Here is a 26,780-nt window from a genome sequence, read left to right as displayed (position 1 = left end):
TAAAATATTAAAAAAAAAAAAAAAAAATTGGGGGCATACCATACATTGTGAGCTGGCTTCCAACTTTTCATCAGTCACTAAAGTTATAGCTTTAGGACTGAAGTTCATCACACAGCAGTTACCCAAATTCAAACATTAAATTTAACTATTAGCTCTTCTAACAAGTTACTGGTTATACATTTGTTCTTCAATTAAACCCTTACCAATCACAAAATACAGTATTTTATGTATTGGTTCTCCTGAATTGTAATATGCCTTTCAACAACCATGTCAGAAAGTTTATTAGGACAAAAAAACAGAAGATGGTAAGCAAAGGATTTATAATCATATATGATCATATATTGTTGTTCATAATCAGCTGTGGTATATAAATTAAGGCATTACAAATGTTACAGAATTTTTCTTTTTTTAACCTGTATGAATATAAGAAACAAATTACTAAAACAACTGTTAATAACAGTTGTTTTAGTACACAATCTTAAAAGAAAACCTAGCAGAAGTACAAAGTCTTACCCTTTAAGCCTTTTTAATTACTTTATAAAGCTAAGTAAATAACACATGGAAAAACATTTTCACTGGACAAAAGAATGTTTTAGGTATGCTTAATATATTTTTCATGTTAAGTAATTTAAACATTTTCATTTAAAAATAAAATTTTTAATTATAAAACTGTTATTTGGCATTAAAGTAGAATAATTACATATAGAAGATTTATTAATGAAATCAAATATGGAAAAGAAATGTTCTGGGTAAGATAGTTCTAGCTGCTTCTGAGTTATAACTTACCTCACTCCAATGCTACATTCAAAGAACTGTTTTGGTTGTTTCAATAGCATGGCATGTTTGCTACTTGTTACTCACTCAGATTTTCATCTGGGTTCAAATTGCACTGGACTGGAGAAATTCTTAAAAGGTCCCTTCAATGAGAGCTGTAGTTAGCTGATCTCAGACAGAGGGTGTACAATTTCCCTGCAAGTTACTCTGGATATTTCAGCCTGCACAACATGCAAGTTGCTCTGTGAACGAATGTGCGCACACGTGCACACACGCACAATTCATAATCTGCTTCAATTCATCACAAGAGAACAGATGACTCAAACTTCTATGCTGTGATTTTCATAAATAGTAATCAGAGAGTGCAAGATTACTATACAGTAATACCCCGAAGTTACGCGATAGGTGGGTCCGACGAAAATCGCGTAAGTCGAATTCGCGTAAGTCGGGGTACAACTTTGCATATAAATACATATAAATTTTGCTTAATTGGGACCAAGGACTAACAAAAACACTAGTTTAGAAGAAAAATATTAATACAATTGCAGTTCTTTATACATATTAATACAAAATATGTATTAAAAAAACAAATGACTTACGTAAAAAAGTTATTTCGATGTCGATGGCTTCATAAAATCTAACAAATTCGGCTGACGACACAGCGCGTTCTTTTTTTCACGCAGAATTTCTTCTTAGAAAGCTAATAATTTTTTTTATTCCTTGCTTTGTAGCTATAACGCGTTCTTCGTTCCATGTGCTTTTCGCCGTTGCTTCATTTAGGCCTGTAGCACGTGCAATATCACATGGTCTTTCATTTCGCTCAAAGCGTTTCACAATTTCATATTTTTTCTCTATCGACAGAGGCGGACTGGCCATAAGCCTTATCGGGGAAACCCCGGTGGGCCAGTGTGATTTTGGCCATAAACCATAGTATGAGGCCACTATAAATTTTCCTGGGTAAGAATTTTTGACCCAGTCCGCCTCTGTTTATCGATAATTGCTTTTCTTTTTCTCTCTGAATCTGCAGTGTCTTCACCAGGACGCTTCCTTTTCACACCTTTTAATTAAGTATTTTACTCATTTTTAGGGAATAAAGCACAATTACAAAACGAGGAGGCACGCTTGATACGCATAAACAAAGCTGCGCTCATGTAGCAACTGAATAAACAACACCATAAAGGCAGAGATACGCTATTAACACCTCACATTTCTAGGGGTTACTACCATAAAACAATAAAAATCCAGTTGCGTTTCTGCTAGTGAAATCTGTTATAAACTGGTAGTAAACTCGATCTAATTGCATTTGCGATTATACCGATAGCTGGAATTGTGTTGGTTTTTACGTTATTATGGTGAAATGTGTTTCCCCTTCACTGATATAAAAAACATATAAAAGCAGCAAAGTTGAATTTTGTTCATCTTTCGCTCTCATTCTCCGCCGTCGCACCGTATATCGATAACATATGAAAAACGACCTTGAAGATAGTGGGCGGCAGCGTTGCCAAACGAAAAAATCAAGAACCGCGTAAGTCGGGGTAGCGTAAGTCGGGGTATTACTGTACTGTGTATGGACGAGTAAGCATCCATAAGTCTAGATAATCAAAAGCTTTTTTAATCATGCCATATCTACATATGCATAAAGCAGATTCACTTTGGAAGACTGGCAGTCTAGAAGTACCACCATAGTAACCTTTACACACTGTTATAACTTGTGTGTGGTCAATAATGGGGAGTATGAAATCAGAATGGAGAATAGACTTAAAATCTTCCCAGGGAAAGTGCAAAATGGAGATTTCACATAGAAAATTATATGCAGATTTGTGTGTGCGTGGTGGGTGCAGAATCAGAACTGATTCTAAAACCTTCACAGGGAATAACAGAGCATATGCTAAAAATTTGTTGGCCCAATTTTTCTTTATCAAGTAATGTCTAATCCTCTGAAACATATAAGGCGTTTCAAAAATGATGGTAAATAATTTAAAGGTGAAAAGTACAAACTAAAATAAGCAAAAAAGTCCCAGTGAACATTGGGCCGCAAATGAACTGTTTTCGAGATAATGCACATTTTCTGTTAAGATCTGCCACTGACTATGGGAGTACTAGTTTAGCAAAAAGCTGTGAATCCTTTGCTAAGGGTAATTTTATTAAACATAAGATAATACATTTTTAATTTTTGGTTTCAACACCACAGGATTTTACAGATATTACAGGATGTTCTTTCTAACACCCTTTTCTCAACATCAGGTGTTATGCTTCTGGGCCTACCTGCTAGTACTCCATGTGCAAAGCGACCGCGGTGTTGATGTACCCTGATGAATGTGCACTGTCGGGCTGCCTTTGGCAGGTAAATGCTTCTTGGTACAAACGTGCAGTCTCGAGTGCACTGCCGTTGGCTTTACCATACATGAAGTGCATGTCCACATACTCTTCGTTGCTGTTACCGCTTTCCATGTTGACTATCCTTTGACAAGTACTAGTATGCCTGCTATGTCTCAGAGCATTGAGAGAGGGGAAACGGAGAGAATGAGCATAACCTACACAAACAAGTCAGTAGTGGATCCCAACTATAAATGTGCAATAATCTCGAAAACGATTCACTTAAGGACCCATGTTTGCTAGGCTTTTTTTGCATACTGTAGTCTGTACAGTTCACCTTTAAATTATTGAGCTTCACTTTTGAAACACCCTGTATATAGAAAACTCAATTTTATGGGAGAAAAAAAAAAGATTGCTATTTGAATTAAATTTTAGATGGCCTGACAAATCTTTTTAAAAGACCTAAATATAAAATTTGATGAAAATTCAGGCACTGGGAGTCAAGTCATTACATGTAGATGTGTGGATAGATGAGCATATTGAAGACAAAAAGGCATATAAGTATTTGTGAACATGCCTAAAAAATTATATCTGAGATTGGTCAGTTACTGTTAAAGAACAAAACACAATAAAAAAAAGTCCAATGGTGTAGCATTTGAGTGGGCCAGCCCTTTTCTGTAAACCAACGGTGTTTAAATATGCCAGTATTTTATAATTTACAGGTTCGAAGAAATATTAGTAACTAAACAAAAGGAAAAATAAAATTGAATAAGAAATGAAGTAGTTTATATAGTTTTTATTTTTATTTTATTTTCTTTGAATGCTGATGTGCAAAATGGAGATTTCACCTCAGGGCAATAAAAATTTTTTCCTATGCTCCAACTTTGAAGTGAATTGGAATTTCACTAACATAAAGTCATTTTAGAATTAAGGCACAGGGAAGTTTGTTAGAACACCTCAGGACTGTCTGTTGCTATTTGTGAGAAAAATTAGTGATGAGACGCTCAGAAGAGTTTCTCAGCCTGATTCTTATATAAAGCATTAGGCTGACACACAATGCATTTCAATTGCAGTGAACTCCCAATTTATGAATACACAATTTACAGACAAAAATTTTTCACACTACACATTTAATTACACACTCCTTATCTACTGTATTTAACATATTTCAACAATTTAACACGAACTTTACATGCACTTTACATATTTTACAGCATTTTACCTATAACACTGCTATTTAAAGCGTGTAAAGTTCATGTTAAATTGTTGAAAAATATTAAATACAGTAGATAAGGAGTGTGTAATTGAATGTGTGGTGTGAAAAATTTCAGCTTTTCACATAATGAAAGTGCTGTTTGTTGTTATTTGGTATTTTTTTAGGAGCATTAGCAACTAAGGTCATATTGCTCCGGGGATATGCGGTGGTCATTCCCTGACCTTTCCGCATTCTCCGTATTTGGTGGTCACGGGCTTGAACCCCGGTCTAATCAAGATGCACGTGCTATGCTCTGCTGCTCCTACCCACCTGGCTACGGAGGTGCCTAATGAAAGTGCAAATTACAAACAGTACCTCTTGTTAGATAAGTAACCTCTGTTTAGAAAACCAACCTTAATGCAGGTAAAGGTTGTATTTTAATCTTTCACCTGTTTCATCTCTCACAGGAACATGCATGTTTATATGAGAGATGAGAACTGTACCCATTGCTTTTGTACTGCCTCTGCACTGGCTCCAAATAAGACTTGAAAATGAAGTCCACAGTCAAAATTCAAATGAGTTTTATAACCCTCTGAATCTATTAAATAAGATTAACATTTCATGCCATGCTGTTTGATGTAACTGTCAGATTCTTAGGTCATATTGCAATATCTATACTATGAAATGTTTTCAATCTTTTTTGTTTTGAATATGAAAATTCTGGGCACATATCTTGTACAAATTTGCAAATCTTTAATTATTTGTGGATTATTGTTAAAAGCTCCCAAGGAATAAAATTTCAAGATTTATTTAATTTTTATTCTTCTACTTTCCAATATTGTGACTTCAATGAAAACAAATTTCAGCTGCTTCCACAATTTATGATTCAGAAGGTTATAAAGACAAAGTTCTCTTCAGCCGATTATCTCCTGATGTGTTCAACAAACCATCTTGCCTTGTAGGATAACTCAGCTTTCAACAATACACTTTGCCGGAGATTGAAGACAGACATCAGCCTTTTGGTTTTCATTACATAAAAATTTAACAACTGAAAAAGCTGATTTTTTTTTAGATAATCATTTTCATTTCATTGATAAATACAAAAAATTATGTATGCAAGAATATCTATTACTTCTTAGTTTAAAGAGGCCTTATACTTTAATATCACAATTTTAACTTTAATGAGTGCATTTTAATACTATTCTCAAAATTCTTGATCTCTAATGACTTCACACTTTTATTACTTTAAATTTCTTATTCCTTGCTGAAATTTGTATTGCAAACATCCCACCAAATTAAATATTATTTTTACATGGCTTCTTATTAATTTTGCTACTAACAGAAAAGTTAGATATGGTACATCTCTTTTCTTAGTTTTTCCTAGTTACCTAGCCAGGTTATAAAATTTTATTTCTTTAAATAAACAAAGTTTCTTATACCACACAGTTTATACGATTCATTTTCTTCATATCCACAGCCTCATTCTTTCATGAATGAGTCAATATCAACAATGGATATAATCTTAAGATAATTCATTTAATCTTTTGACAGTTACGATCTTTTCAAGCCAATTAAATTAGTTGAATCTGAGTGAAAACTCCTAAAGTAATGTAATACTAACTTGTTAGTCCTCCTCGTCTTTTCCAACTTGATTGGGCTTTTCGATTATGGTTAGCACGGGCATCTTTATGCCGTTCCTTGAAATTACGATTTTTTAGAGTCTCATTACTTTGTCCTTGCCCACGGGGTTTACCTACCAAAAAATAAATAAAAATCTTTTTTAAAAAAGTAAGATATAAAGATCCCAAAGAGAATAAAATCTCTTTAATTTTGAAGCTCAGAACCAAAAAAAATTGTCAGTTTTAAAATAACTAGATTAAAATTATTTGAATTAAAAAATACATATACTGTATATTTTTATGGGAATATACAGAATTACAAACTCAGGGAAGAACTGACCTTAGAAAATAATGTTAGTGCACTTTTCATAGACTGCACTTTGCTATCCAATTTTATGAAACCAAAGGCTGAAAGTGTTGACCCCAATCTTTTGGTATATTAGGGCCATTTTCCAATGGGGAACTTTGCAGTTGCACCTTACTACAAACTATGGAATGCATGCACATCAAGTATGCCTCTCATTTAATCTGTTGATCATAATATTTTCAAGCCAAATAAATTAGTTAAATCTCCGAGCAAAAGCCCTTAAGGTAATGTAATACTAACTTATAAATCCTCCCTCATCTTTTCCAACTTGAATGAGTTTTTCAATTATGGTTATCATTACTTTTGTTATCCAATCTTATGAAATTTTTATGAAACTAATGGTTGAAGCGTTGACTTACTGATGTGTATGTATATCAAACCTTGTCATAAAGCCTTCTAAAGCTCTCAGCATAAGAAAATGTTTCACCAAAAATTTGATATCCAGTTACTCAAGGTATTTCAGGTATTTGAAATAACTGATATAATTGGTACAATTGTAAAGGACAATAATTCTTCTAAGTAGACAATGAGTGAATGTTGGAATCTTTCTAGTACTTATCTTGTCATCAGCCATTTGGGACTGAAATGAATTCTTACTGCTATAAATAAATCTTGCATTAAAAATAAAAATTCCAATCCTGCCATAACATTCAGTACCTTTCAGGAGCATTCTGAAGGCTGGATTGGAGATAATAAAATTAATGTAAGTTCAGCAACCCATAAACAAAGTTGTGGTCAAAAAGACTTTAGGATAACCTGATGCACCACACTGCTATACACAGAATTTTCTGTGAATGGGCTTTTCTCCATATCCTTAGTATTTACTAACAGCCACCAAAAAGAGCACACACTAGTCCCATTAATAAAATGTACCTTGCTCTGAAAGGTTGCATTTTATTATGAAAGTAACAGAATTTTTCATGTCTTTTGGACTAATGAAAAAAAATTATTGAACCTTTTCACATTTCAGAAAACAACATGGAAATAACATGAATAGATTAAAAAAAACTGCAAAAGAATGTTTCTTAAGTGTTTTTTAAAAACATAACTACTGACACTATGAATATGACAATTTATTTTCAAACTAGTCATACTATCAACAACAAAAATTTCAAAAACAGAAATATTGATTTGAGGACAAATAAGCTTCTCAAGGGTGTAATGTGAAAACCAGCAAGTGTGACCACTTAAGTAAGGAAATTAAAAAACAAAAACTACTGTCATTATGAATATAATATTTTAGTTTCCAGAACATAGAGAAAAAAATAATAATAATAGCTAAACCTTCCAATAGGGTTAAACTACCAAAATAGTTTGCAGTTTTTACTAGTTAGGAACAGTACGCAAAGATTTTTCTATTCCCATGTTAAACTAAACTGATAACTACCTAAATAAAATGCACTATTCACAAGGCACTATTCCATATCAGTGGCTACATTAATTTCTGAATGTGGGTCTGATTTGTCAGACCCACATTCAGACAGTCTTAGAGAGAGATTGTACTTGTGGGGTAAACTTTTTCTTGGCATAGCCTGCACTTGTTACAGAATGGGCTGTTTTTCCAAATACAAGATCCAAATGAATAGAAGAGGTACAAAAACACTTACTGAGGCAGAGTTAGGTGTTTTGCAAAACTTGACCTTGAGACTAAAGAAGCCACCAAAGCACTGAATATCCAACTTTAAAATTCCTGGAAAAAACTTTAAAATTCCTGCTGTTAAGTAACTACACGGGATGTGTTAAAGTTGCAACAAACAAACAAAATACAGATTCCATGCTTGCATTCTAATGCCAGAAGTGTAATTAATAAATCTGAACTGTGTGCGGAATTTATATATGGTAAATATATAATTCGAAGCTTTTTAATGACCTCTAAAAGCAAAGAATTTTGAGCTCTTGGAAACGGATAAGCTTTTTTTGGAAAATTTTGCTTTTTTTGAGTTAACATATTAAATTTGTTCAATAAATACAGTGCAACTTCAATATACTGAACTTCTTCATACTGTGGTTTCAGATATACCATGGGTATGATCGTGTCTCCCAAAACAAATTATAAAAAAAAAAAAAGAAAAAAAAAGTAGTGTTCAAAGAATATAAAGAATACTTGTGTTGACTGTATATCCTGCTAATGTATTTCCAAGAGAGGAAATTAGTTGTTATTTGATTTTTTTTTTTTTTAGGAGCATTAGCAACTAAGGCCATATTGCTCCGGGGATGTGCGGTGGTCATTCCCTGACCTTTCCGCATCCTCCGTATTTGGTGGCTCACGGGCTCAAACCCCGGTCCAATCAAGAAACGTGTGCTACGCACTGCTGCTCCTGCCCACCTGGCTACGGAGGAGACAATTACTGCAGACACCCAGTATCGGCCAGAGGTGCACAATAAAAGAGTATGTCAGTGAAACATTAATTACAAACAGCTACCTCTGGAGGGGAATGCAACTACTGTTCGTCAAGTTCATTACATTAGTTACAAAGTAAATTTTTGTAAACAACAGCACGACATCCTTTCTTCTTCTGCCAGTATCTTCAAGATAACTTCACAGAAAAAGTGATTCCACATACATAATGCAAGAATAGAACTTAAGTATGCTAGTCCAAGAGTGACCACTTTTCTTAGGTGTTAAGTTTAGGTTAGTTTAGCAATGAACATTCCAAGACAAATAAAAATATTTTGTTTATTGACTTATTTGTATAAATTTAAGTTGCTACTTTTAATATTTTGAATTTTATTTCAATGTGAAAAGCTATTTCCATTAATTGCCATTAAACAATTTTATGTCTACATAATCTGGTGAATCGTCAGTGAAGACAGGACATTAGAGCTGGAAAAGGAATTAGAAAATGTGAATTGGAATATCATCGGTTTGGCTGAAACAAGAAGAAGAAGAAATGAATCACTTATAAGTTTATCAAGTGGAACTTTGCTGTACACCAATGGAAACAGTGAAAGGAGTGAAGGTGGAGTTGGCTTTCTGATCCATAAAGATATAAAAAACAACATTTTGGAATTCAAAAGTACATCATCAAGGGTGTCACTACTACTCAGGATTTCTAAGATGTATAAGCTAAAGGTTATAATGATTTATGCACCAAAATCAAGCCATGATGATGAAGAGGTTGAAGAAATGTACACCGAAATTGAGTCTTCTAGATGAACAAAAAACTCACTTCACTATCATTATGGGGGACTTCAATGCTAAAGTTGGAAAGAGACAAAACAGTGCAGAAAGGGGAACTATAGGAAAAATTTGGAATTGGTGAAAGACATGAAATTTGCAGAATCTCGAGAAATGTCAGTAATGAACACATCTTTCAAGAAAAGGATGAACAGAAAGTGGACATGGAAGAGCCCAAATGGATTAACAACTAATGAAATTGACTTCATCCTCACTAACATAAGATATATCGTGAATGATGTTACTGTCCTGAACAAGGTAAATGTTGGAAGTGATCACAGAATGGTAAGATGCACATTTGATATAGATGTAAGAAAATAAAGGGAAAAACTGACTCGAGTAAATAATACAAAGGTATTTGAGATAACAGAAGAGGAGGAAAAAGCAGTATGTACTGGAACTTAAGAACAAGTCTGAGCTTCTGCAGACTGCTCAGGACCAAGGTATCGACGAGGAATATTACAACTTTCTGAAAGTGATAAAGCCCAAGAAAACTATAGGTAAAAAGTAATCCAAAGAAGAAAAAATTAGTCAAGAAACACTTGTTGTTATTTTTGGTTTTTTTAGGAGCATTAGCAACTAAGGCCATATTGCTCCGGGATATGCGGTGGTCATTCCCTGACCTTTCCGCATCCTCCATATTTGGTGGTGACGGGCTCGAACCCCGGTCTAATCAAGAAGCGTGTGCTACACACTGCTGCTCCTTCCCACCTGGCTACGGAGGCGCCCAAGAAACACTTGTCATGATGAACCGAAGACGACAAATAAAGAGCAAGAAAAACACCGACAAGGAGATAATTGATTATACTGAGTTATGCAAAGCCATTAGATACAGACTCAGAGAGGACATAAGAAGATTTAACACAAGAAAAGTAGAACACAGAGAATTTAAATCAGCAGCCATGAGCAGTATTACAGAAAGACAAATGATACAGAAACTGAAGAATAGTGATGGTGTACTTATAAATAGCAGAAGACTACTATAAAGAGTTATACAAGGAGCGAGAGAATTATGCCAACAGTGGAAAGATGGATTGCAAATTAGTAACACATACAACATACCTGATATCCTTCCTGATGAGGTAGAACATGCATTGAAGAAAATGAATCAGAAAACCCCGGGAAGAAGATGAAGTTACTGTAGAGTTGTTAAAATTGGGAGGAACAGACATGACACAAAAACCGGTAAGACTTCAAAAAATGCATTAGAAAAGGTGTGATGCCTAAGGAGTGGAATAATGCAATCATAGTTTTGCTGCATAAGAAAGGAGATAAATCAGTAATTGGAAATTATAGACCAATTAGCTTGTTATCCCACATCTACAAGTTGTTCACAAGGGTCATTACTAACAAGATTAGAAAGAATACTTGATGAGAATCAACCGAAAGAGCAAGCTGGCTTTAGGACAGGATTCTCAGCTATGGATCACCTTCACGTAATGTCACAGCTAATGGAGAAAGCAAATGAATATAAAACACCATTATGTCTGGCATTTGTGGATTATGATAATGCATTTGACTCCATACAGCATAAGGCAATGTTTTGGGCACTGGGAAGACAAGGAATAGATACCCCCATATATTATGATTTTGAAGAAAATATATGAGAATGCTACCTCCTTTATTAGACTAGACAAAGACAGTAGTAAATTTAAAATTGAGAAAGGAGTTCGACAAGGAGACAATATCACCGAAGTTGTTTACTGCTGCCCTTGAGGAAGCTTTCAGAAGATTAGACTGGTCACAGAAAAGAGTCAATATGAATGGAGAGTACGTAAACCATTTATGATTTGCAGATGACATTGTGGTCGTAAGCCATGATCCCAAAGAATTAGAGGAAAATCTTAATCAGTTATGCAGAGTCAGTAAGGATTTTGGACTAAAGATGAATATGACTAAAACAAAAGTAATAATGAACAGGTATGCCACAGAAAGGGATATAATGATTGAAGGAGCAGTAACTGAAAAGTTGGAGTCATATACTTATCTGGGACAAGTCATTAGCTGTAATAATGATAAATGGCTGGAAGTCAAGAGAAGAATAAATTTTGGATGGATAGCATTCAGGAAATATAGTCACATACTAAGGAGCAATATCCCAGTTTGTCTGAAATGTAAAATAATGAACCAATGTACAAAGGGTACTAGGAAAGTTTTGCAATATGACGCAACAATGAATCACAGGAAGCTGCTTGTTGCTGCATGTTGAGACATGTTCATACGTGCATAGTAGCCGCGGCGCCAAGTCGACGGGCTCAGTTATTCATTAGTAGTGATTTTTTTTTTTTTTTTTTTTTTTTTGATTTGGTAGTTGTTGGCGCATCGGCTTCTGTGGCCATATTGCACCTCCCAAGTTTTTTTTTTGCAGTACTTTGATACAAGCCCGAGGCGGGAATCGAACCTGCGACCTTTGGGTTGCCGGGCAGGTACTTTACCACTCGGCTAGCCCGGTCGGCCCATTAGTAGTGAGAGTGTAAAGTGCTTGCGATGGCATCGTGGTCACGAAATGAGATAAGGACAGTTTTGCGGTATAATTTCGTGCGTGCTTTAACCATAGACCAGTGCTTAGAAGAAATGACTCTTGCACTAGATGATGATTGTCCACATCGTACAATGGTATTCAGGTGGTATAGAGAATTCCAAAGGGGAAATTTCACTCTGGAGGATTCTGAGAGGCCGGGAAGGCCACGAACGTCAGTTACGGAGGAAAACGTTACTGCTGTGAGGAAAATGATTGACGAAAACAAGCGAGTGACCTACCAACAGATAGAGGATACTTTGGGCCTAAATGCACCAGCAATTTGTTCGATTCTGCAAGATCATTTGCACGTGAAGAAACTTTGTTCTCTCTGGGTGCCGCATCAACTGACTGAAGAGCAGATGACACGACGTGTGACTTGGTGCCGGGAGATGTTAAAAAAGTTTGATAAGGGACAATCTCGGTATGTGAACAACATCGTGACAGGTGACGAGACTTGGCTGTACTATTACGATCTGCCGACCAAGGCTCAAAACAAAGTTTGGGTCTTTGATGATGACGACACACCCATAATTGTCAGAAAATCTCGATCTGTAAAGAAGAAAATGATAGCTGTATTTTTCAAATCGAGTGGAATTGTAGAATGTGTCGTTTTGGACACGCAGAAGACAGTCACAGCTAAGTGGTATACTGAACAATGCCTGCCTAAAGTCATTGGATCTATGAAGAACCTGCGGCCAAAGTCAAGAATGGACACCTGGTACCTCCATCACGATAATGCTGCAGCTCACCGCGCCAAAGCCTGCACCGAATATTTGACCACGACAGGACTGAAACTTCTCGAGCACCCTCCCTACAGTCCAGACCTTGCTCCCTGCGACTTTGCACTGTTCCCGCATGTGAAAATGAAGTTAAAAGGGAGGCGGTTTTCCAGTGATGAGGACCTTCTACGGGCTTGGGACAACGAGTGTGCTTTACTCCCTAGTGAAACTTGGCAGAACTGGTTTAAAGATTGGTTTCGGAGGATGGAGAGGTGTATTGAATGTAGAGGAAATTACTTTGAAAAAATTAAATAAACAAAGGTGTATTGCAAAACTTTCCTAGTACCCTTTGTATACTCCCCACCATGACTTATGGAAGTGAAACTTGGGCGCTCACCAAAAGAATGAAAGAAAAGCTGAGAACTACACAGCAAAGAATGGAACGAGTTATATTGGGAATCAGACTGTTAGATAAGAAGAGAAACACATGGATTAAGCAGCACACTCAAATAAAGGACATTCTTATCAAAACTAAAGAACTAAAATGGTCTTGGGCAGGATACATAGCTCAAAGACATGATGACAGATGGACTAAGAAAAAAAAAAGAATGGTACCCAAGAGGAGCTAAGAGAAACCCTGGAAGACAACAATGCCGATGGACAGATGAAATTCATGAGTCTGTGGGTAGCAAATCGATGGTCATTGCACAAAAGAGAAGGAACTGGAAAGTTGCTGGAGAGGCCTTCATCCTGCAGTGGATTGAAAATGGCTGATGATGATGAATCTGGCTTTCTTCACACAATTGGTAACACCCTAACCAATCTAAACTTTTTCAAATTTAAACATCTAGTTTTCCATTTTCAGAAAATAGTTAAATGAATAACTCCATGGGGATACACATTATCAAGCTTTAAGAAAGTAACAACAATGTAAGATGGTTAACACCCCCCCCCCAAGTTTCGTTAGACAAATTTTGATGGCATGGTCAAGGCAAATATTCAGTACATTATTACTCAGAATACTCAGATTTAGGAATATGAATATAGATATTAAAAAAGGAAGAGAAAACAATTCTGAAATCTGAATATACTTGGTACCTGTTGAATTCTAATACAATGGTCATGTACAATACCTATTTCATCAGTACGTATGAAATAGCATGGATATTTCATAGATACTGAATAGTTCAAAAAACTGTCATGCTCCAGACAGCTTTTTACATTAAATGGGGTTTAATTTACATTAACCTCTACCTTCAAAAAGTTGTAGCTTCAGCCAACATATAAGTTGTGATGCAGTTTCTTTAAATGAAGGAAAAATTTAAGGAGGCATAACTATGAAACAAATGTCATGTGAACAAGATGCCACTTAATTTTTTAACATTTTGTGGGCAAAATATAGTTGCTTAATGCGTTTTGATTTTCAATTCTAATCAGTTACTTCTGTTCATCATAATAAAGGTTAAAAATATACTTGGTTACGTATTTCCTTATCAGCACTGATAGTTTCTGAAACTCTGGTACTGAATATGAAAGAGCATTAAATTGGTTGTTTGTAAAATGAAGGCGAGTGTGTATGAAAAAGAAAAGAAGGGTAGCCACAAATGTGTGATGAAGCAACATGGCTATTTTGTTTCAGATGTAACAGAAATTGTAATCAATTTCCCAACAAAGTAATTTTATTTCTAATCTGGCTGTAGTACTATTATTAGTACAAATTGATTTCATATTTAACCTTTTATGTTTTAAAAATCTCAAATACATTTCCTTCTGAAATATATCAAATGGGTATTGTATTTGTTCACAAAGCTTAGTATATTTTCAAATTTACCTGTGTGAAGTTTAAATAATTCACAGAAAAATATCTAAATCTCAGGTCCAAAAGAGATTCCAACAATATCTTTTTTCATAAGTTGGTTAAAGTTTGTCAAAAGTGTAAAGCATTACTTGTTTCTATTACATTGGTATATCTACACAATCTGGTTTTCCTCACACAGTTGGTAACACACTAATTATAGCTTATGCCTAGATACTTGTCTAAACTTTGTTAAATATTTCATTATATTTCACATTTAGTTACTTATTTATATATACTAGCTCTTTTACTTGTTTAAAATATCACATGGCATTCTACACACATTACTGAAGTAAAAGAGCAACAAAAGTGGAGCAAATCATATCACTGAAGATTAATTTAAGAATTATATCAGTAACTGGTATTTATTTCCAAAAACAACAATTATCAACAATTATCTAATAAAAACCTTACCTCTCAAATTTTGTGGACGTGACCTTCCTTGAGCCTGCCTTCTCTGCTCTGCCCTTTCCCTTAGTACTGCAGGATTAGGAATAAACTCATCCTTGTTAATTTTTTCTTCTTTATCCTGCAAATTTTACTTTGTATTAGAGTTCTTTATCATCACAATAGTTCAATCAAACAAATCTTATGTTAATGGGAGAGTAGAGAGAAAACGGGATACAAAATAAGTTGTGTTATGAAGAGATCCACTACTGATTTCTGCTACCCAGCTATGAGTAGCTGCACATTAAAGTAAGGTTCTTTAAGCCAGGTTTACATGGGTTAGAACTATGATCATGGTTCACAAATTCCTGAAATAGTTTGCCTGAAATGAATTATGTAAGTGTTTACATGCCAGTAGTACAGAACAGGAGAAGTGAAAGGAGGTTGTCACTATGCTATATATTACATTTTTTCGTATAAATTCTGCATCCACCAAATGAATAACAAGGAGGAAAGGCTTAAGGAACAATTTAACAAGATTATAATATATGTGAAGAAAAGTATATTAAAGGTTTTACATTCACTGTGGATAAAACTCTGTGTTTAGTTATTATGACCATTGCAATATTAATAATTTCTCATTTGGTAGTATGAACTTCTTAAATTTAAGTTTAATTTTGATGCATTTTGGTCCTAAACCTTCAATATTTAATGCTGTTGCAATCATAATAATCACTCATTTTTAAATTACAACTGTTTTTGTTAGTGGCACTGACACTCACTGCAATTGAATATTTAAAGTACACTCACTCCTAGTAAGATACTGTATGACTGAAAATATTATTCCTTGATATAGCCCAAACCAGTTGTGAGAGTTTAGTTATTCATAATTATATTTCAAGAATTGCCTGTTTATGTGAGTGGTGAGGTACAATTTCACAAGTCATGATCATAGTTTATGTTCCATGTAACTCAGCTTTACATTGAACATGAATCACGTAAAGCACATGAACCATATTCTTTCTGTAAAAGTAAGAGCCATAAAAATAAAGGTACCTATCTTTCCCATAGCAAATGGGAAAAGATCAAACTTTTCAGAACAGGTAACATTTTTCCTTCCATCTAAAGGAATATAGCTTTTGGCTGATGTATCACCTTACAAAAATGTAAATACAGATTTCTCTTTATCACCAAATCTAAATAATACACTTATAATCAATAATGCTCTCCACTGTTCATGGGTGAGATCTACATTACAGAATTTGTTTTTATATGAGAATGTTTTGCAATTTCTTTAGTCAATTGGTCTTATTACCATACTGACCAACAGTAATTATATGACATAGAAAATATAACAGACAATAAATTGCATCACATACAATGAAAGCCCCACAACTCACATGCTAAGAAATTTCTTTTGCTTACTTAATGACAGAATTAAAAAAAAAAAAAAAAAAAAAAGTCTAACCTTTTCTTCCTCACTTTCCTGTTCACTATGATCATTAACTCGGAAATTCATATTTTGTTGTAAAACATTTGGTGTTGTAAATGGCCTAAAAAAGAAAGAAAGATTGCTAAAAAAAATCTGAAAATAATTGGAATATTACTTTTTTAATTATAAGTTTTAACTTTTCACCAAAATAATCTAAATGGTTAATTGGTAACAACCATAATACAGATCAGTAGTCAGCAATATTTTTAGTGGTGGCATATCAGATTCCCTCTGGTTTGGGATCTCTGGTGCTAGTGCTAAATTTCTGAAATTTCCAGTCTGTGCATGGAAACTACCTGCTGTTATTTTGTGAAAATAGATGCACAAGTTTAGTAGAAATTTTTTAAATGTAGCGAGAGCCTTATTAGAGGATCTATTCTGTAATTGTAGTATTAGCCTAATTTTACCATAAATCTCTACTAATTATGCTATATACCAGTGACCACAAAGTTTTGCCAAAATAAAAATTCTGTGTATCTCAAAAACTGAAATTCTGAACCAACTATTAGAAATTCTAGGATATTCAAGATAAAAATAAAACTCCAAATGATTTTCCAATAGGCGCTTTTGATTTGGCGCTATTCCTTTTTAAAGGCAGTAATCAGTAGAACAATTACTTAACTCGTAAAAAAACTTAAAATTCACTTTTAAAAGAAAACTAGGATATTTTCTGAAATATCTGATTGGAATAAATATGGTAACTGGCAGCAAACCCTCCAACAATGGTTCACCACCTTCCACTCATCTAGAGAGGTCCATTCAGGTCCTATTTCTGTCAGAGACTACAGGAATTCTTAAAGACCTCTTCAATCAAGGCTGTAGATGGAGGTAGCATGATTTTGTGTGTCACCATGTCTCTGATATCTCAACAATATCCGCCTTGGATGTCTTAACCAGCACTTCAAATTCATCAAATTTATTTACTATACTCCTAGTATACATGCACCTGTTCTTACTCTTAGTTACTCTAACACAGCCCATGTATTTACTTGTTTCATAACTCTCAGCAGTTCCTGAAATCCCTAGCAACTAGCTTTCTGGGCTGCTGCTCATTCCAATAGAAGCAGTGCAAGAATCATTTCTGCCTCTGCCTGCAGCTACTGTGAATCCCCCCAAGCTAGCAGTTTTCTGACCCACCTAACATTGACTCGATAGCATCAGCAAATATTCTTGCACTCCTTCTATTTAAGTGTATCCCATCCCTGTAGAAGCAGTCTCTCCTGTTAACAAGCACAGACCGTGCTGGGAAAAATTCTACTTCATGAGCTCTGCACAATCTCTCCGGGGCCGAATTTGATTGAAAAGGCTCTCATCATATACTCCCTCCTATCGTATCTGGGCAGGACTGCAGAACCTTCAAATTTAACCCTAACTCAGCGACTTTTTTTCAGCATTGACCTGTACTTGCTTAGTAAATCTGCAGATTTCCTACACTTAATGTCATTAGTGCCAATGTGTACAACGATATCACCTTTTGTGTCCTTAAAAGATGATATCTACTCTAAAACATCATCAACTTTTGCCCCTGGCAGACATACCCTGGTCCTATTCCACCTATCCTTTTTTGCATAATATATTTCCTGTTTCCCTGACAATTGAGTCACCAACAATCAATAACTAGCTCCTGTGGGACCAGCACATTCTGCTCTAAAGGTTGCCGCTGTGTTGCCTGGTGTATAAGAGTGTGCTCTGGCGTTGAGTTGGGCAGCTGACATCTTGATGGGACCCCCATTTTAATTCCTTCGAGGGCATCCACCTGACTCTTCAAGCTCTCATAGACATCAGAATACTGAGTTGGTGCCTAATTTCTTCACATTCTCCACACCGAGCACACACAAAGACATCCTCCATGGCTAGATCATGTCCTGTTCGAGAGAGATCCGCAAACATGTCGCATTTTGCGCATTTTTTTAGACTGTGATGCATTGGAGAATCGCCCTCTATGGTTGTCCAGCGAACTACAGCACTTTCACTACTTTGCTGCTCTAGTCTGGGGCATGATTTCCATTTAAATACAATTTAGTAAACAATAAAAATTAAAAGGATTTATAAATAAATTTAATTGATTAATTGTCAATACTGTGTTTTTTGATTATTTAATTACTTGATTAATTGCCAATATAATACGTGTTATGTCATATAAACTGAATACCATATAAATAAACTGGTGCACTATGATCAAAGTAGTCAATGTGCCAAAAACTTCTAAAAACAAGAAGTGACAGTGATTGTGGGGATGAAAATGCATTAAAATTGTTAATTTTATGTAATAAAATTTCACTTACATTGAAATTTATCCAAAAAAATTAATTCTCTCATATTGCTAGCACAATTTTTTTTTCTCAATTACTTTGTTGCTTAATACAAAAAAAAAAAAAAAAAAAAAAAGCACAAATGATATAGTCACATGAAATAGTTGCTGTTGGGTTTTAGGCACATCAGCAACTTAAATGTTAGACTATATTGCACCACTGTGTATTATGCCTGCAGAAGTGTGTTCATGGGCTGATTTCTAAACAGAATCCAAATAATACTGATCAGAGTATTTGAATTCATCAGTAAGCTAAAACTCAATATATTAAATTCAAACACTACAATACTGTGCTGTACTTAAAGGCTGTAGCAATATACTGCAAATAAGTTTTTGTTTTAGTATTAGCAAAATGATGCAAGGAAGCAAAGCTTATACATCAGCAGTTAAAAAAAAAAGAAAAAAAAAAAGAAACAAAACTTTTTACCCACTTCAATTTTCCCATTCTTTCTAATTAATAATTTGTTCAATCCTTCTTTAAATTTATTCACATTACCCATTTCCACACCACTAGGAAGTTTATTCCATTGATAAATTACTTTTTTTTTGGCTATACATGAATTTCCTAATCTATTCTTTGCCATCCTTTTTTCAATTTAAATTTATCTCCTTATGGGTCATTGAAAAAAAGAGTACAGATGATATTGGCATTTAGTTTACTTAACCTTTCTTAAAGCCTTATACACTTCAATTAGGTCAATTAGTTCATGCTCTGGGGCAGTTATGTAGTGGCAAAGGAGTTTACACCATTATTTTTGTGGTAGTTGTATGAGAGTCTAGTTAATAATGGGGCACAATTTTTATGGTGGCATGTTTGGGAAGGTTTTTATAATGCTACTTGTGTGTGGCACCATGTCACACACAAGTAGCATTTAAATTTATCTCCTTAAGTCTCATTAAGAAGTACTACTTATCTGTAAGTGTAACACAAGTAATTAGTAGTGATAAATGCAATGAAAGGTCATTCCACTTGAGAAAAGGCTTTTGTCTTTATGGCACAACATGAAATAGGGACAAGTCCTGTACTTGAAATACTTGTTAATGCACACATTAGCCCAGAACCACATCCTCTTAACAGATATTCTTGGTTCTCTTGAATATGTTGACAATCAATGAAAAAGTAATCAGCATCTTTAAGTATGTTTAGTAAAGACACTTTACCACAAAGTATGTAATTAGTTTACTGGAACGAGAGGACAATTATTACAAAAGACCTTACACAGTCCCAACAAAAAAACAAAAAATAAATAAATAAAAGACCAAATTGTGCTGCAGGAGATACCAAGCTATGCCACCAGAGAGACCCTGTTGTATCACATAAACCTACCACTATCAACTACTGTGCTGATCATTTCAAAAATTCTGATGATCATGCAGCCCAAATCGAAGATGAGCATCATATGCTTCAAGATCTCTGTTCCTATCTTCAACAATCAGGCCTCATTACTGTATTATATTTGTAAGTTGTTGGCGCATCGGCTTCTGTGGCCATAATGCACCTCCCAAAGTTTTTGCATTTTCTTATTCTGATCCAAGTTCAAGGCAGGATTCGAACCTGCGACCTTTGGGTTGCCAGACAGGCCACTTTACCCACCCGGCTAGCCCGGTCGGCGCCTCATTAATGAATTCAGAAGTGCTTATTAATTTTTTTCTAAATAACACTGTATTTAATATTAGGACTGCTAACATGAAGGTATATGTAGAAAATCTGCATATGCAATGTAACTGCTGATTCAGTTGTAATTTTACAACACATTTAGTATCCCTGCTGCCTAGCTAAACAAAATAGTTCATTCATTAATCCATCCTTCTGACCTTTTATAGGTCAGAAGGACTATAAATGCTACTTAGTAAATTCTTTGGTACAATTTTTTTTTTTTTTTGCAATAAAGGGACAGAATAATGTGGAGTTTCAGGTAAAATCCTTGTATTTAGCTCAAATCTCTCATATAACACTAATAAAAAGAATAGAAAAAAAAAACTGTTATACCTTAAAGATGTCATGGAAAAAAAATTATATATATATATATATATATATATTTATATATATATATATATATATTTATACCTTCTACTTGTTAATTCATCTTCAATTTCTGGTTCTTCAGCTCCCACCATATATGAGTCATAAGTATCATCATACTCATCTTCATACAGAACAGCATTTTCTGTATACAGTAATGAATCAGGCATGACTTCATATTTCTTACAGAGTTCCTTAAGTACCTTAGTATGTTCCTTATCTTCAGCGAGCCCTTTATAATCTTCTGGTGTTGTGTTCCTTTGAAAAAGAAAAAATTATTATTTTTTTAAAATCTAGGTTTTAAAACTAGCACTATTTCATTATTATTAACCCAGTTTAAGCACTTTACAGCACTCAGCCATTTTTGACTACCCCATCACCCCCAGGAATGACACTGCAAGTTGACTCAAAAATGGAAATAAACTAAATTTTAAAAAAACAAAGGTGAAAAGTATTTTTTTTGTTTTGCACAAAAATAATGGGCTGATTTTTACAATTTCTAAAACATGAATGCATTAGCTAAATTGATGAAAGATAATAAATTGCTTTATCTGCTTCTATTCCCTATCTACAATAATTCGATTTTAGATTGTGTATGTATATATTCTGAAGTACATGCTGAGACCAAGTAACTTAGTTATTCAGGCCAAAAGATTCTGAAAAAATTAGCATGAAAATAGAAAAAAAAAAAAAAATCCTGATTTCTTTCCTGTTCAGCAAGCATATAGTTACGTTCTGCCTAAACTAACAAGGTTTTCTAGAGGAAAATTAATAACCTATTTTTCAAATTTAAAAAAATTATCTTTGCACCAATGGGTAGGGGTAGATGATAGAAGTCATAAAATTCCATAGCTGATCCTAAATGTTTATAGAAGGAAAAAATTTGAAATGAAAAGAAAGGAAAGTAGTAAAAAAATATGTACTCTGAGGACTTGCAATAATACAAAGAAAGAACAGTTTGTTTGTTTGTGTGTGTGTGTGTGTGTGTGTGTGTGTGTGTGTGTGTGTGTGTGAGAGAGAGAGAGAGAGAGAGAGAGAGAGAGAGAGAGAGAGAAGACATAAAAGATCTCCATAAAGGCATGTTCTGCTATTTAATTTTTTTTAAACTGGAAAATGGCTTCATTATTTTTGTGGTAAAGGCTTTTTTTTTTTTTTTTTTTTCCAAATGCATCCTCAGTTGGAAGGAGCAAGGAAAACTATGAGAGAAACAAAGGTAAGCATTATCCTATGTGTGTAAACTGAAGAACATTTAAGATCTGCTATTTCTTTTTTAAAACTGGGGGGGGGGATGCAAAACAATCTGATTAGCAGAGTTGGGTGTCAGAAACATGACTGTGCCACACAGCAGCAACCCCAACTGATAGAGTCAATTTGGGTTGGCATTTGTTTAAAATCATAAATTTTTATGCCATGGTTTTGGATATACTTAAAAAATGTAGTTTATGAAAAATGCTAATTTGACAATAAACACTGGCAAAGTGTGGGATATATCTGTCCCCAAGTGAAGGAGGTGAGAATGAATGTTTGTTAAATTCAATTATTCAAAGTCAAGAAGGATGCAATGGAAACATTGCTATTAAATTGTTTGGAAACCACTGAGCTACTGCATTCCTTTCTGCAGTACAGTCTGTCCTCGTATAGCACGATAGTTGCGTTCCTAGAAACCCTCGTGCAATGCAAAATCGTGCAATATAAACAACAGGCCCTATAGGAAAAGTAGGGTTAGGTGCCGACCACCCAAGATTGAACACACATTTGGAACCAAAACATTAACAAACACAATAAATAATCGGGTCATTTTAATCGTTATAAAATACTAACGTATTTTATAACGATTAAAATACGTAATAAAAATAATATTTTATTATAATAAAGTATTTTTAGTATTTTTAATACTAAAAAAGTATTTTTTACGGATAAAATACGTATTTTATTTGTAAAAAATGTATTATATTAAATAAAATAGTCGTAATAAAATACTTACGTATTTTATAATACGCAAGTATAAATTATAATACGTAAGTCGTAATAAAATATTGCTAATGCTTTTGCTTCTATCGTAAGCAAACTTGCTTTTTGTTTGATTTTCTATCCAAAGAGATGACAGCCGTTCCATCTCTTCCAATTCTTTGTGTCTTAATCTAACGGATTTTAATTGCACTTTGAGTTGTTCCCGCTATGAAAGTTGTTTTTATTTTCTCTGCATTCTTTGTAATTCTCCGCGTTGCCTCATTTAGGTCTGTAGCACGTGCAATATCACATGGTCTTTCATTTCGCTCAAAGCGTTTCACAATTTCATATTTTTTTCTCTATCGACAGAGGCGGACTGGCCATAAGCCTTACGGGGGAAACCACGGTGGGCCGGAGGCCGGTGTGATTTTGGCCATAAACCGTATTATGAGGCCACTACAAATTTTCCCGGGTAAGAATTTTTGACCCAGTCCGCCTCTGTTTATCGATATTGCTTCTTTTTTTTTCTCTCTGAATCTGCAGTGTCTTAGCCAGGACGCTTCCTTTTCACACCTTTTAAGTATTTTACTAATTTTTAGGGAATAAAGCACAATTACAAACGAGGTGGCACGCTTGATACACAGAAACAAAGCTGCGCGCGTGTAGCAACTGAATAAACAACACCGTAAAGGCCGAGATACACTATTAACACCTCACATTTTACTAAAGCACATTTCTGGGGGTTACTACCATAAAACAATTTCCAGTTGCGTTTCTGCTAGTAGAATCTGTTATAAACTGGTAGTAAACTCCATCTAATTGCATTTGCGATTATACCGATAGCTGGAATTGTGTTGGTTTTTACGTTATTATGGTGAAATGTGTTTCTCCTTCACTGATATAAAACATATAAATACATTTTCAGAATCTTCTTCGTTCCTATTGTGTTGCGTTCAGTTGGGGTGATTCCGTATTCGACTGCCATTTCTTGTAAACACAAAGACGAATCGTGTATAAGCGAATTCGGTTCGTGTTATATAAGATAACGTTCCCCTATTTATAAATCGTGTATGATCGAATTCGTGTAATGCAAACACGTGTTATACGAGGACCGACTGTATATTCAATTAGTTTTTTCATAAACCACATTTTTTTTAGGTATTTCTGAAACCTGCATAAAAATTTCTTCCCATCTCATCCCAATCAGAGATGCCATAAAAATTTATCAATGACATAGCAATTGCATAAGGAGAAACTTGTAAAAGTAAACCATTTTTCTCAAACAGGGACCAACTAGGGTATTTTGATCACAGAGGAATAAATTATATTTAAAAACAGCAATATATAGTTAAGCTTGATTATAACTATGTCATTGCTAGAATGAGGAAATGCTCTCCAAGTGAAGTTTACAACTATTTATGTATAAAACTTTCACACATATATAATGAGTATGCTTCATGGATATAATGAACTCTGTGTGCTCATTTACAAAGTATGGACCAGTGGGCAATTTCTCCCTTATTTTTCCCATTCAGAGACCCAGTAAAAGGTACATCAATGAAACATAAATTGCATGCAGGAAACTTGCAAAAAAGTAAACATTTATTTCTGAACGAGGAACCAGTTACTATATTTATTAGCTACAATTCAATTATAAATTTTTGTAAATAGCAGATAACCTCCTTTTCAACAGTATTGGAAATGGTGAAAGCCACTGGATCCAATGAGTGGGAATTGAACTTGCCATAGCACTGCAGCATCATATACAGTACTGTATTCCAATTTTACCAAAAAAATCAGCGAGGTTAGTGAAAAAAAAAAAGTGGAAATTTTGGATCACCAAAGGCCCATTTTAAAATTACAGGCAGAAAAATTTGCAAAGCAATTATGGCATAAAATTTTTAAATGATCACGTCGACAACAGATGGTTTAATTGTTTTAAAAATTGGCATAACATTGTTTATGTGACAATCAGGGGAAAGCTATTAGCAGATAACATGGTAAGTGAATGAGTGAAAAAATGTTTGGGTAGAATAAAATGGGTATTTTCTAAGAAAGGTTTTGTCAAGCATCATGTTATAAAACATGACACTCAACATAACTTTTAAATTTAAATGTGAAAATGCGTTCATAACAAGAGACATAGGAAACATGAAATTTTAATGTACGTGGACGACTGAAACTCACAAGGAAAGACTGTTATTAATATCGAATTACTGTTGCACAGAGCGAAAAGGATACAGAATAAATTATGACAAGTTTAATAATGGGAAAAATATACATATATTACATTAGATACATACAAAAAGCTTTCGGCTGTTTTGTCAACCTTCCTCAGTTAAACTGACAGTTAAGAATGGAACACGAGGGTGTGTACTGCCAATCATGTACGTGAAGTGCGTGATTAATTGTTGGATGTTGAAGCCTGTGGCTGTGATGCATGCGGACGTTGCCAGCGTTTGTCAATAGTCAGAATTGTTGTTTCGATGATAGGGTGGACCCGACATATTGGAGCATGTGATGTTCAACGACTCAACTGGGAGTGTTAAAGGGAAATTAAAGTTTAGTTCAGTTTCCATGCTATTTCGTAAACTTTCAATAAAGTTGTGACATACAGAAAATTAAAAGAAACAATGTGGAGTTTAGGGAGGGAGATCAAAAAACACAAAAACAAAAAACAATGGATATATCATATATGGATAACGAAATTTACTAGAGTGAACTATTTTTAGTTCACGATTTATGAAAATACTCGAGCAATCTATTATGAATTTTACCTTTTTCCTTGATGAATTCGTGACATGTCTAGATCAGTTCTTGAAAACACATCAAATTCATCATTGTCAAAGACATTCTTCCTTTCATTTAGTATAGATTTTATTTCATTTGATTTCTGTTGCCTATAAAAAAAATAATCAAATTAAAGTACATTTTTAATCAAAGTATTATACTAATTGCAAACACTCAGTATTATAGCCAAATAGGCTACTTTGTAATTTAATATAAAAATTAAATTAATAAATAAATATATTTATTTTTGTAAAATAAAATAAATTTTAATTTATATTCAGTATGGTCATTGGTTCACAGTGTTGCCATAATATATATTTATTCATTTATTTATTATTATTTTTTTTGTGGCGAGTATATTACCACAAGAGTTAATAATAAGGTCTGTATTTTCTGTAGCAATGTGCATACCTATGTCCATGCATATTAACCTCTATATCTAGTCCATAAGTTACAAATTTGCTATATCAACACATATATCTTCAAAAAGGCCTACGAGGTTGGGAAAGTTCATATTCATAATAACTACACTCAACACCAGCCATGCAATTAAACAATATTTAATTTAAAATATAAAATATGGACATGTAAAATAAATAAAAATAAATAAAAACTGGTCTATTTACAATAATATAATAAAAGCGCTAAAAATTATTAAAAGCTGTAACTAAAATCCTTCAAATACTAAAATACTGGTGACCGTAGCTTTCGGAAGCGACTGCCTCCTTTCTCAACAGTCTATTACTATTGTACAGCACATCCTTAAGTAGCAGGCCCACAGCACTCACACATGTGGTTCCACAGGAACATGATCGGTATTCCCCACCTGCATACTGTGATCGGAAATGGCTCGGGAGCCTGTTATACAGAACTGATCGTCCCGTTGGAGGACAACGGCCTCAAAAGGGGGATGCAAACGCACACCCCTATCTCTATTAATGATGTTATTAGAAGAACTGATTCGCAAGCTCTCGAGCCACTTGCATTCCCAGAACCCATGCGCACGGTCCACAATGACCGCACCCCTTCTGGGGATATCTGGTGTTGCTTCTCCCAAAAATGCTCCGCCACAGCAGACTTCCCATAATTCGCGGTCTTTATAGCATTCATGTGCTCCCCCAGACAATCCTTGAACCGCCGCCCCGTCTCACCAACATTGGCATAACATTGTTTATGTGATAATCAGGGGAAAGCATTATTAGCAGATAACATGGTAAGTGAATGAGTGAAAAAATGTTTGGGTAGAATAAAATGGGTATTTTCTAAGAAAAGTTTTGTCAAGC

The 26,780-nt window shown here is 34.4% G+C and overlaps 1 protein-coding gene across 1 annotated transcript in view; it reads right to left on the bottom strand.

Moving 5' to 3' along the window:
- The window catches only part of LOC150079438 (activating signal cointegrator 1 complex subunit 2), a 167,230-nt gene that overhangs the window by 8,593 nt on the left and 131,857 nt on the right, over nt 1–26,780 (bottom strand). The window contains exons 15-19 of the mRNA XM_090383069.1: nt 25,485–25,607; nt 20,803–21,015; nt 16,400–16,484; nt 14,959–15,073; nt 5,907–6,038 (exon numbers count right to left, since the gene is read on the bottom strand). Of these exons, the coding sequence (XP_090239195.1) occupies nt 5,907–6,038; nt 14,959–15,073; nt 16,400–16,484; nt 20,803–21,015; nt 25,485–25,607 (668 nt within the window). The remainder of the gene's footprint in view (nt 1–5,906; nt 6,039–14,958; nt 15,074–16,399; nt 16,485–20,802; nt 21,016–25,484; nt 25,608–26,780) is intronic.

This window comes from Mastigoproctus giganteus, chromosome 10 (assembly GCF_048544385.1).
Source record: "Mastigoproctus giganteus isolate SK-2022 chromosome 10, ASM4854438v1, whole genome shotgun sequence".
Lineage (NCBI taxonomy): Eukaryota > Metazoa > Arthropoda > Arachnida > Uropygi > Thelyphonidae > Mastigoproctus > Mastigoproctus giganteus.
The sequence above is the reverse complement of the archived record's forward strand: the minus strand, read 5'-3'. Positions and strand labels throughout refer to the sequence as shown.